At 49.5% G+C, this 12,784-nt stretch overlaps 1 protein-coding gene across 3 annotated transcripts; it reads right to left on the minus strand.

Annotated features, from left to right (window-relative positions):
• Positions 1-293: 293 nt before the first annotated feature.
• On the minus strand, positions 294-11,264 carry MKS1 (MKS transition zone complex subunit 1). Of its 3 annotated transcripts, XM_089900883.1 has the most exons (19): positions 11,125-11,264; positions 10,603-10,712; positions 9,412-9,482; positions 8,783-8,938; positions 7,631-7,728; positions 7,315-7,443; positions 6,947-7,051; positions 6,398-6,506; positions 6,145-6,165; positions 5,808-5,864; positions 4,694-4,736; positions 4,370-4,435; positions 2,804-2,874; positions 2,384-2,453; positions 2,177-2,284; positions 1,363-1,496; positions 791-873; positions 607-704; positions 294-499 (listed from the first exon to the last, which is right to left on the minus strand). In XM_089900883.1, the coding sequence occupies exons 1-19, from the start codon at positions 11,202-11,204 to the stop codon at positions 408-410; spliced, it is 1,701 nt and encodes a 566-aa protein (XP_089757009.1). In that variant the 5' UTR covers positions 11,205-11,264; the 3' UTR covers positions 294-407. The 3 variants fall into 3 exon arrangements, with proteins under 3 accessions (XP_089757009.1, XP_022408301.2, XP_089757010.1); XM_022552593.2 differs by lacking the exon at positions 6,145-6,165 and having other exon boundaries at positions 11,125-11,263; XM_089900884.1 differs by lacking the exon at positions 10,603-10,712 and having other exon boundaries at positions 11,125-11,195.
• Between the last annotated feature and the right edge of the window lie 1,520 nt (positions 11,265-12,784).

Consider the following 12,784-nt stretch of genomic DNA (forward strand, 5'->3'; position numbering starts at 1 on the left):
TCTCGCCTTCTTTCTCGGGCCTCCATGTGTAAAGCAGGTGTGGAGCAGGTGGTACTGCTGCCCTCTGCCACTGAGACCATGAGACAGGCCAGAAAGGAGGCTGTGTCGAGGACAGAACTAACTTTGGGCTTCCCCCCAAAACTGGTCTCAAACCAAAAAGCCTGTCTTGTTGCGAAGGTCACTTGCAGTGGCTGACATATGAAGACAGGGACCGTATGGGGGCCACAGGGTCTTTGGCTTTGTTGCCACCCAGCAGCTGAAGACCAGGCAGGGGTCCAGCCCAGGATTCTCAGCTCTTCCGGTTCTCAGCAGGTCAGTGGGGTCTCTAATCAGAAAGACGAAGAGGGCCCAGGCCTTGGATATCACCCGTCTTGCCCTCGTGCACGGCGGGCCAGGACTGCAGTGAGCTAGGAGACTGTGGTTCCCGAGGGGCTCGCGAGGTCCTGGGGAAGGCTTTCTCGGGCCTCCTGCATGCGGCGCCGGGCTCGACGGAAGGCTTCTGTGAGGGAAGCAGACACAGGAGTCAGCTGCCACGGTGTGGGGGAAATGGGGCACACGGGGATGCTGGAGGGGGGTGTAGCTGGAATTGGGTGGGGGGAAGCCTACCTAGCACGTTGTGAATGGAACTTTGCTGGCTGAATCCCTCCAGACGGTCCAACACGCTCCTCATCCTCTTCCGGAGAGAACTTGACTCCATGAAGGCCCTGCAGGGGAGCCCGCCACATGGCCATGGCTGCTCCTGCAGCCCTCAGGGTCAGAAGCCCCGAGGCGGAGGGCGATGGCCACTCACCTGGACTGCTGCAGGCAATGCAGGCGGAAGGTGACACTGCCTGTGGTCTCTGTGCGGAGTCCAAAGCGGCTCAGGCGCTCCCCCTGCGGCACCCGGTTAGCGTCAGGTTTCTGTTGGCTCCTAGAGCCCAGGCCCCACAGTGGCCTTACTCCCATTCTTATTCCCATTCTTGGGGAGAACAGTTCTGCTGGGGAAACCTCATGCCAACACCCAGATTCCACCGCCTCCCAGCTGCAAATCAAGGAACACTCCAACCTCGTTGGAGAATCAGCGGTCTTATAAGCTGCGTGCCAATCCTCTGATTCCTGAGGACTCAGGGATGGGCTGGGAGGAGGGGCCAGTTATTCCGACAGGGACCAGGGGAAACCTCTAAGTGTACTATTTTCCAGAGCTCTCCTAGGATAGCAGTGATGTTTGTACCTGGTGCAAGATGTGGCCGAGACAGGAGGGAAGGGACTAAGCAATAATGAAGCAATGAACAATTAAGAGTCCTTAACCCAGATTCCACCTTACTCCAGAAGAGATAGGGACATAAGTTCCCAGCATGAAGTCTCCCCAAAGACAAAAGTCACCTTGAAGGTTCCCGGTATCCGCACGTAGGAGAGGTCCTCCAGTTCCAGAGAGCCACCAATGAAAAACCTCCTGAGCTCAGCCACCGGGCCCAGCTCCAGGGGCCTCCATGTAGGGACTGTCAGGGTGTGTGAGCCTGTGCAGGAAGAGGAGAACGGGGCCGGAAATGGCACGTGGTCCCTTGCTGCCTTCCCGGCAATGACACGGGCCTCGCCACCACCAAAACACCTGGTCTGGTAATGGCCTGACCTCTGGTGAAGGTCATCAGAGTGGTTTAGGGTACCCACTTGAAAATCAATCAGATGGAAATTCAGATCTCAGCTCTGCCAGTTATTACCTGGGCACCAGGACAAGTTTCTCAACCTCTCTGAACCCCATTCTCCTCATCTAATAACAACACCTATGCCTCACAGAGTGGTGGGGAGAATTAAATGAGAAGCACTTAGCACACTGCCTGGCGCACAATAGAAGACAGCGGCTATTATTTCAAAAGGAACGCTGATCCACTCAATACACATCCACCGAGAGCCCATCTTGCCACGTGGCTGCTCCCTCAAGGCCACGAGTCAGATCAGAGGAGCCGGATGCAGAGCCCAGAGCTGCTCAGCTTCCCAGTTAGCTGTCATTTCACCCAGTTGTCTCTAACAGAGGGGAAAAATTTCCTCAAAAGGAGCAAGGAAATCTTGCAAGTTAAGTGCTTCTAATTCCCAATCATCCCTACTCCTCACAGGAAGTGGTCGAATCTTCTGAAGTGTTAGCCTTGTTTCTAGGAGCTAGGGCACATGGGCCACATGAAGGGCAGGGATGAGCGGTCACCTGGGGTGGCAGGCAGCACCACAGCCCCGTAGCCTTCCACGCGATACCTCTGCCAGAAGTCCAGCGAGAGGACCTCGCAGTAGAGCACAGGCCATGCCGGGAGAGCACCTGCAGCAAGGGGGAGAAGCGACCAGGTCATGGGAGGCCTCCACCAGGAGAGGGCCTGTCTGAGGGGCCCCAAGGCCGAGCACCTGCCAGGCCACTCACCGGCAGATTCATCCTCGTGGAGGAAGGAGACCTCAAACGTGAACGGGTAGGAGAAGTAAGCCACATTATCCTAAAAAAGAGGAATGTTATTTTATACTCAGTGTCATGGGGTGGACGAGGGCTCACTTGGAATTTGTTTTCCCTGTAGCCAATGACAAGGTCACCATCCCAAGGGAAAAAGAAAAACTATCACCCCAGGTAGGAAATAAAAGGCTGAGAGGTGAAGGGACACCCAAACCCGAGCTGCTACCACTCTCAAAAAGGCAGAGAGAACCCTTGGACCAGGCATCCCTGCAGAGCCCACAGCGAAGGGCCGGACCCAGCTCTGGAATCTTCCCCAGGCCGCGAGCGTGATAATCTTCAGATGCCTTCCCCCGAGCAGTACTGTTCCCTTCTAGGTGCCCCCTCTCGCTGCCCTACCATTCCCAGGGACTTGGTGGCACAGGTCTGTGTTATTCCTGAGAGCTGCTGGAATGCTGGGCTTGACCAGCCTGAAAACCAAAGACCACATATAGTAAGTCAACAGGGAGGAAGGCAAGCAGTTGAGAAAAAGACAAAGTTCCCTTCTCCATTCACTCACTCATTCATGAAATCAATCATTCATTTCACATTCACTGTGTGTCTGCTATGTGCTATGACCGATCACTGGGGACATCTTGGTGACCAGATAAAAAAGCTTCCTGTCTCTCATGGGACTACCATTCCAGTTGGGGTTGGAGGGGGGAACAGACAACAAACCAACCAACAAAAAGACTATCAAGTAGTAATAAATGCTAAAGTAAAAATAAAACAGGGTGAAGGGACTGAGTGGCTTGAGGCTCATTTAGACGGGGTGGTGAGGGAACACCACTCAGAGGTGACACTTAGGCTGAGACCTAAACTAAAGCAGAACCAGTCGTGCAAAGATTGGACACAAAAGCTTTCAGACAAAGGAAATGGCCCTGAAAAGGCCCTAAGGTGGGAATGAACTTGGCCTGCTCAAGAACAGAAATTACAACTGCAATGCTGTAAGGGAGGGATAGGCAGGGGCCAGCTCGTTCAGAGAATGGAGTTTGGATTTGGCTCTAAGTGGGAAGGGAAGCTGTTGGGGCTTTAAGTTCAAAAGAGACACAACTGGTTTACATTTTAAAGGCTCAGTTAGGCTGTGGTGTACGTGGCAAATGAAACATAAGAGGGAGCAAGACAGGAAGTGAGAGGATAAATTAGAAACCTAATGCTTTGGCCTAAGCAAGAGATGATGGTGGCTTGGCCCAGGGTCCTCGAGAGAATAGAGGATTCAAGGCATCTTCTGGAGGCAGAACTGCCAAGGACTCCTGATAGAATGAATGGCGGTAGGGAGCTAGAGAAAGTGAGGAGTCAAGGATGTCTCTTAGGTTTCTGGTATCAGAAACTAAGTAGATGACATTGCCATTCAGCTAAGATGGGCAAGACCATGAGGGCAGGTGTGAGGCAAGAGGGGGAATCAAGAAGCTTTTGGTCATGTTAAACAGGAACGACAAAGAGGTAAGTGGACATGACTCTGGAGTTCAGGGGAGAGGCTAAGGCTAGAGAGGGACATCTGGGAGTCTGAGACATACAAACAGTACTGAAGCCACAGGATGTATGAGGCCACCTAGAAAGACCGTGGAGAGAGAGTAACAGAAGGCCAGGCCCAGCCTTGGATACTCTAACAGTTTTAGATCAACAGAAGATGAGGGAACGGCCAAGAAGGCCGCTGAGCCCCCAATGAGAGAGACGAGAGGAGCACAGAGCCAGAAGCCAAGAGGAGAGTCTCAGTGAGGAAAGTGAGCTGTGGTGAATGCTTCTGAGAGGCCAAATAGGGTGAAGGCAGAGATGTCACCACAGGATTTCACATCTTGGAAGTGATCTATGACCTTGAAAAGAATAGTACCAATTTCAGTGGAGGAGTGGGGAAGGAAGTCTGACCGAATGCCTCTGGAAAACTGTCAGAATGGGTAAAAAGAGAGACTTATGAATATTACTTACTAGTAGTTGGCAATTCCACGAAGAAGTGGACGTAAAGATTGTCAAACTCATAGCCTTGGGCTGAAACTAAGAAAACAGGAAACTGTTTCAGCTTATCCTCCTATCACCCTTAACACCCGCCCCAGTCCTAAAGGGCCTACCCACGTGTGGAAGCGAGTCCCTCAAGGGCCAGGAACTCCCTGTGCTTCCAGGAAAGACACATGCCTGAGCCTCCCCGAGTGCTGCGGACAGCCCAAGGGCTCTACTAGGGCGGGGAGGATTACTCCACAGCTAAATCTGGCACTTGCCAAGCATCAAGGGACTTCTGTCTGGTAAGACACTTACCTACCTCTCCATTTACAAAGAGCCGGAGGGCACCTGGTACCGTCTGAGGTAGAGAGAAGTGGGGACAGATCAGGAGGTCTGAGGGAAGCGACACCTCTCCTCCAGCCTGCCCGTAAATCCCCAGAGGACCTGACGCTGGACGCCAGATCCAGGTGTGTGACTAATCCCGCTTCCTCCCCACCCGCCACTTCTCCATAAATCTGTTTCCTTCATTTCTAAAAGTGTGTAATGTAATGGAAAAAGCACCTAATTTAAATGGTGGGGAAGGCAACAAAGTGTGGGGTATTTACAAGAATGGCCAAGAGAAGCACCCACAGCTGCCTGCTGCCGTATGGCGAGAGGCTAGAGACCCCTGCTCCCTCTAGAGGGAGGTCAAGAGACTAGGCAGTTTCCTTTTTAAATTATTTGTGTATCTATCTTATCTCACTTTTTAACACCGAAAATCTGTTGCTAATACAACACAAAAATAGTGAAAGTTAATTTTTTAGAGAGAGAGAGGGAGACCACCAGGTAACTCTCTCCTTGTTTCCAGATCTAGAAATGGAACTCCTGGAATAAGAGAGGACAAAGAATAGGACCACAGGATTACGGACTTAAACTCTTGTTTTAAGAGCCAAACTATTTGACAAACAGAAATGACACCCCTCCCTCTCTATGGGGCATTAGGAAAAATATCTACATGAAGAGTAAGGAAGACACTTTTCATCTTTACATTTATTTAAAAAATTAATTACAAAGTAATACATGAATGCATTCCCGCTGATAAAAATTCAAAACCACCTAAGTTTAGAGGATAAAAAGTAAACATTCCTGACATGTCCCTCTCACCACCCAATAGCCATCTACCATTTCCCAATCCCACCCCCTCCCCAGAGAAAGCCACCCATAGGGTGTGTGCCCTTTGAGACCTTTTCCTATGCATTAACAGTTCTATATCAATATGCAATGCTTCTAAAACATAACAAGGACTATACTCTAAATGTTGTTTTTTACTTTTTTCCACTGAAGAGTATGTCTTTGGGACCCTGAAGAGAGAACTGTCACTGAGCCGCAGTCAGAACGCTCTGGCTACAGAAACCCAGCTGGCGGAGCTGCAGGAAACCCAGCTACTCACCGTCTCAAAGTCAGTGCCCACGAGGCTGTTGAGATACTCCTTGTGCCGGCCATAGAGCTGAGGAAACAAACCACACTGAAACTCAAGGTGCGACCCCAGCCAGACCAGGGTTCAGATCTGCATGGGAGGGAGAAAAGCAGCAGGAGTGGGAAGTGCCACAGAAAGCTGGAGGCCTAAGCATCCCAGACACTGACATCTGACAGTGAAACACAGAGGCTCTGGAGTCCACTGGTCTGGGACCAACCTGGCTCTCGCACTTACGTGACCTCGGGCAGACTGCTTAGCTTCTTGATCTCCATTTCCTCATTTATAAAGTGGTAATAATAAAAATATTCACCTCAAAGGCTTGTGGTACAGTCTAAATGAAATAAAGTATGTGAAGGGCCTAGCACAGAGCATGGTAAATGCTCAAATAAATGGCCATTATTGTGATGATCTTATAATAGGATCGAAACCTTATATCTGACATGTCAGCAGTGCTTCCCAAGTCAGGCGAGGCCTCTAAGAGCAAGGCCTTGCAGCTGCTGACCCAACCTCGGCCGCGGCCTCGGCTCCCAGCTCTCTGGTTCCCGGACTGAACCAGCACTTACATCCCTGAGCGCACGCTGCTCCCGCTCTTCCTCCTCAGGCTGTGCAAGGGAGGACACGCTGTCAATCGTATACTTCCACAGCTCCTGCTTCTCCCCGTCTGTCTCGATTCTGTAAGGTTAAAGCCACAAAGGGACTAACTCAGCAAACAGGAGGTGGGGCCCTCGAGACCCAGCCCAGAGAGGAGCCGATTTACAGTTCTGTTATTCTAAGACGTAAGATGAGGAACAGTCAAGCCAGAGGAGAAGACCTGGCTAGTTCATCTCTCCCAGTTTTGATTAGTCCCTACACGCAGCAGCACAGAGAATTATTTTCACCTAACTATACTGATGAAGGTATCACTTTCAAATCCAGGTAGGTGCATATTTTCTGAGAAAAGGATGCCCAGTGTCCTAAGGGTCTATGACCTTGAACAGAATATGAAGCACTGGCTGGGAATTTAAAAGTTAGAACACATGAAGGGCTTTCAGAGAATCTCCTCAACTTGGGGCAAGAAGTGAAGCCAAGGAAAGCAATGCCAGTCTCCGCCATCCCTTTCTTCCTCTTCTCACCTGTAGGGTCCTCTGGAGCCAGTGAAGTCAGGTTTTACTGTGATCACACCATTACTGTCCACCTTCAGAGTACAGAGGACATGTTCATACTTCTTATAGCCAAGCCTAGAAACCAGGGAATTAACACCAGGGTTCAAGACTGCTGCCCCACCTCCAGGGAAAGAGGAAGAGGTGTTCAGGACACATCAGGGGAGAGGACAGAGGCTGGAGTGAGAATTGTCATGGTAAAATACTCTCTTCCAAAGAAAAAGTAGAAGGAAAAAATCCCTCCCTCCCATATACCTGGGAGGACTATAACAGGAGAGTGATGGTTAGTGACAGGAGAAGAGAATGAAGGTCTGAGCTGGGCAGTAAGAAGCTTCACTCACTTTCCATAGGGGCCCAGGTCTGCCATGATGTACATTGTCTGAAGAGGGGTGTTGATGACATGGCTGTTCCGGATGAATTCTTCTGAGGGTTCCCAGGTGACGATTCGTGACTTAAGGATGCCACCCTCCCTGGGAGACACCACAGGAAGGGTCACTTCCCTGGCACCCCCCGAACAGCCTGAAGGAGGAGCTCAGGGGAGCACACGAAGGTGGAGGCCCGCTGCAGGATGGGACGCTCGAGTTGGTGGGCATACGGGGAACACAGGCATGGACGGACCACAGAGGCCGCCACGGCCCCGTACACACTTGCACTCACATCCCTCGCCTGTCCTGCCGTCGCCGCCTGACATTTGCCATTCGCTCGACCAAGAATGACGGCATTTCGCTGGCTGCGGTGGTCATTCTCTGACAGTGCTGGGAAAACAGAGCAGCCCAGTGTAAGCCTGCTCAGGGCCGTGCGGGACCAAGGACCTGGAGGGAAGTCTTCCTTCTGAAACTTCACACAGAACCTGAACCTCAGCGCACGGCCACCTCACGACCACGCTGACGGCGGGCACAGTGGCACAAACAGCACAAGGAAGAGCCCAACCAAGCCTTGGTTTGCCCGAAGGCTGCAGCAGCACATTAGCCTTGAGAAATGAGTTTATTTAGGCCCATCTTCAAATGAGCCTGCAATCTCTAAACACACACCGACAAAAGGTTTGGTGAGTCTGCCCGGTAGACGTTGACATCACTAGGTGGTGGGAAGATGTGAAGTGTAACACAAGTATGCTGTGGAAAACCCTCCCATGGGTAACTGAACACTATCTGTAATTTTCTTTTGTTTACCAAAACAGACAACCCAAATTTTATATGCTACCAACCCACAGCTTTCCTGATATAAGCATCAACCTTTCAAAAGCATTCACTTAACGCCTGGCTCCTTGCAGAGATCTACAAGGTCATAGACAAAAATCAGATAATATAGGCACTCCCCTCCCTCAAGGAGTTTAAAATCTCACTAAGATGGCAGGATATGCAGAAGAAAATGTAAAAACAAGTCCATGAGGGTATAGCTGTCATGGGCAAATTGAGGATATAAGCCATTCCCCACGCAGTACTGAATCCTTCTGCAGACCCATATATTCAGTTTTGGCTGAATCCGTGATGAATTTTATCTAGATGGCTCTAGACTCCATCCACCTGTCTGATCTCATGATGCACGGAGGAAGCCAAACCCAGTGGCTGCCTCTCCCAGTCTGTAGGCTGCAAGCCTATGATTAGAGACACTGCCGGCTCCCCCAGGCCCTCCAGCAGATGGAGCCGGGAGCAGCAGCCTCACCACCCGCAGACTGTGCCCACCTACTCCAGCTTGGCTGCCAGAAGGTCTGTATCCCCTTAAGAGGCTTCCGAGTTAACATACAGAGAGGCCAGAAAGCTAGGGGAGACGAAGGTGAAGGGAGCTACGGTGCTTGGGGAAGAATGCTACCTCCTCCAAATTGGTGTATCTATCAGAGTCAGTGTAGGTAAAGATTCGTCGGTTCTTCCTGCCATCCAGATCCTCCAGCTTCAGAATCTCTTGGCGGTACTGATGATCCAAAGGGCTCTGACAGGCTGCTTCATTTTGGTACAGATCTACTTCGAACTGAGGTCACAAAGAAACAAAGTTCTACTGAGAATATGTCAAATTTTGCTCCCATAACAGTTTGGTCAAATTAGTTCTATAGAGCTGATGCAACTTGACATGTTCTCATAGCCAACTGTCGTTTATCTAAACTAATGGAGGACAGGAGAGCCAACGAACGTTAGAGCTAAAAGGAACCACAGTGATAGTCTAATTCAATTCTGCTATTACAGAACTGACATACCAAAACAGTAATTCCGCTGTTTTGGTATGTGGCCCAGAGATGAAAAGTGTCTTACCCAGGATTATAAAACTGGGTAGTGGCAGGCACTATATTCCATTGACCCCATAAGCACAACAGTGGAAAGTATAAACTGTTATAAGCTTTCTGGAAATCAGTTTAGCAATATGTATCAAGAAACCTTCCCTGTGACTAGTCAGGTGGAGGTGGACCAGGGGGAGGCAGACTGAGCAGACAAGGGACACTGGCTCACCTGGCTGAAGAGCTTCTCTTGCCACCCAATCACGACCTCCTCCTCTTCATCTACCTCCGGGCGGTGTCCACCTCCAAAGACAACAGAGTGAGTCAAATGTTTGAGCCAAACTAGCACCACTTCTCACTCTGTGGTTCGTTATAACCAAAGTCCCTGCTCTTATATTTGCCACAAAATCAGTTGGAGTTCACTGATCTATGAAGCACTCACTCTAGACTTACTCTATAGAGGCTGTGGATATGTGTAGAAGCCAAGATTAGGACCCAAGAAGTCTTAATCACTGCTCTGATTTGAATAAAAGGAAGTCATGCCTTCCAGGAATTATTTGATCTAATTCAGTGTCAAGAGCTGAAATTTGTTAGATATAGGCTGAATAGCTCTTCCTCAATCCCAACGGCCTACATTTGCTAGACAGGAACTGTGGCATTTTTATCTTCACTATTCCTGAAGCCATATATCTAGAATCACAAACACTATAACCTTAAGAGACCAAGTATCAGGAGAGAAAAGGAAAGACATACAACTGATTTTTTTTTTAAAGAACCAAATCTAATACACACACTCCTAGCTGAGTGTGCCTTTTCCAAAGACACATGCTTCACAACCTGCCAGCTCACACTCTTGCCCAGGAATATTTTTGAACAGAAACAACAAAAGCAGAGAGACCAGTGACCTAACGCAAACACACTGTCCTCTCTTCCTCACTCTTCTGGCTTCCCAGATAAGGAAAACTGCTAGAACACAGACGGTGTTAATATGTACATTTTCCAAGCAGACCCCAATTTTTAAGCTGTTTTAGAAAGTGTTTAGTTGTATGTTTCAAGCTTGGAGTGATACTTTCTCTTAGGAAAAAAATGCCACAAATGGTATCTAGGTTGACAGGCAAATTTACAACGTATCTAAAGTATGGTATTTGCTATTTCCCTATATTTGACCACAATTCGGATCTGCATCTTGACGGCAGGAATCAAGCCTTATTCAATTTTACACAACATAATGTAGTAGTTAAAATTGCCCGGGATCAAATCCTGGCTTCAACATTTACCGGCCCTGTGACCTTGGACAATAAACCCATCCTCTCTATACCTTGTCTCAGACTATAGACCTGGGTCTACTCTGTCTTAAGAGGTAACCTCCGCCCTAGGCCCTTCCCCAGATCCCCAAGCGGCCACATCACCACCATTCACCCACTGGTGGATGGGTGAGGCCTAAAAGTGGCCAAGTCTATGAGGTCCTTCCCGGGCTGGGCAGCAGGCTGGTGGTGGAGGTAGCTGCTTGATGTGATTCTTTGCAGGTGGACTCTGCCAGGAATAGAGAAGCCCAAAATACTCGTTACAAAACACTCAACCAGGAGATGAACGCAGAGCAAAGATGGGGAAACAAAATCAGAAGAGGGTACGGCTACCAAGAATGCGGCGGGGTGTAGGCGACAGAGGGGATGTGAGTGGGGCACGGGGACCTAAGGAGAAGACGATGGGAGAGTGTACTGGAGACACAGGGCCTCGAGAAACTTGGGAGGGGCAGGGTCCTGAAAGGGTGGGTCTGGAAGTTGTGAGTGAAGAGGGTGCCGGGTAGTGAGGGAGACGCGGGGAGACGAGGTGACAGCGGTCAGGACTGCAAACCCAAGTGAGGGTCCCAGCAAACAAGAAGTGAAGTTCAGGCTCTAATTATCTGACAGCATAAAAGCACGGGGCTCTGGGGTGATGCGACTACCGGAGGCGGAGGTTGCGCACGGGGTCCCAAGAGCGATACACGGCCTCTCCGGTGTCAGTGCTCCAGACGGTCTCCGCCATGACAGCTGCGCTGCGCGCGGCTGTGCCGGAAAGCGCGCCGCCCCAGTTCCCCTGGCAACGGAAACGCTGGGTTAGGGAGGCGGGAACCCGGTTCCCTACGCGGCGCGGCAGAGCCCCGCCCGTTGCAGGCGCAGGCCAGTTGGTGCCAGCGCACGCTTCGGCTGGGGCTCGTGCGGGCTTGCCGCTGATCCTGAGTGGGAACGAAGCTCGCTCACACCCAAGGCCAGACTTGATGCACTTTACAAATGAGGAAACTAAAGCAGCGCTATAGGCCCCTTTTATACAGATTCAGACAGAAATGGTGATGGACACCAAACCCAAGCGTCCTGAGTTCTCAACTACTACTTTTTCCACCACACGACACAGCCTTCCACTGAATCCTGGGAAACTTTGGCCTCCTAATCGGTGGAGGTGACTCACAGAATGCACCCATTCTTCCCAAAGGAGTCAGGGGAGGTGATGACGGTTACCCAGACATGAAAATATATTCTTGGAAGAAGACAAAAAAGTGTCAAGATTTATTAATCCTTGTGTTGGCATTCACTGAACCGAGAAAGAAGAAACAAGGAAGCTAACAGTAAGGAAGGAAAAGATGTCATTATTGCACTGGGTTTTCCCCTGCGTGTGTTATTTCCGGATTCTTAAGCCACCTTAGATACCTCACTGGCCTTGGGAAAAGTCAACAAAATGCCATTATGAAGACGTGCTTCACTGGACTGCCAAAGGCAGGACACACCATAACCTTGAGTCTAGCTCCCTGACACCTTGGGGATGGCAACAATTTTCAGCCTTTGACATTTGCTGCTTCCTCAACAGAGTAGGCAATTGTCCCCTGAACTCAAGAATCTCATGCCAGTTTCATTATATGGCATTGGGAGCCCTAAGCAACAAAGCTGCTGTTGTGTAACACTAAGGACTCACCGTAACAATAGCCCTATTTATTTAAGAACTGATACAGCCTGGGTGCTTTGTTTGTATTGTCCCCAATCCTCCTAGAAACCCCTTAAGTAGGTATTTGTTATTCTCATTTAATCAATGAAGTTATTGAAGGCCAGAGCTTGAAGGTTGAGCTCTAGTAAGTGGTGAAGGAGCTGAGGCAGCCCAGGTCTGTCTTTTGAAGCCTGAACACCTTCCACTCTGCTTCACGACCTCTCACCTACCAATTTATTCTATAAGAGCACACAGTTGCCAATCTGGGAAATAATTATTTCAACAGGTGAAAACATGGAGGCAGAATATTAGCTTTTAAGAGAAAAGCCACTCTAATTTTTTCTTTTAAAGTTGTGAATAGGCAACACTGTGCCACATGAACAGCAAATGATAAAGGTGGAGCCTGTACCAACAGTTTAGTTTTATACCAAATCAAACTTATAGCAAAGTCAATCTGACATAGACAAAGTAGGTACTGTACCACATGGTTTGGAAATATAAGTTATTTGTCTAACCATAGTTGAATTATTTTTATACAGGTAAACTAGATTTTTATTCTCCTTATTTACTGGTATAAGTCAGGATTCTTAAAATTGGGATCCATGAGGAGAGTTCAAGGGGTCTATTGACTCTTTCCCTTACCAGTAGGG

The sequence above is a fragment of the Delphinapterus leucas genome, chromosome 19, assembly GCF_059928025.1.
Source record: "Delphinapterus leucas isolate spDelLeu-1000000601 "Yukka" chromosome 19, BTC_Dleu_Yukka2, whole genome shotgun sequence".
Taxonomy (NCBI): Eukaryota; Metazoa; Chordata; class Mammalia; order Artiodactyla; family Monodontidae; genus Delphinapterus; species Delphinapterus leucas.

Bases quoted from the DNA above. Each gene is read 5' to 3' on its own strand.
- MKS1 (XM_089900883.1), bottom strand. From the start codon at position 11,204: ATGGCGGAGACCGTCTGGAGCACTGACACCGGAGAGGCCGTGTATCGC. The intron at 10,713-11,124 runs GTAGTCGCATCA...TATTCCTGGCAG, and splicing joins GTGCGCAACCTCCGCCTCCG to AGTCCACCTGCAAAGAATCA. The intron at 2,875-4,369 runs GTAAGTAATATT...TTTGGTTTTCAG, and splicing joins CGTGGAATTGCCAACTACTA to GCTGGTCAAGCCCAGCATTC.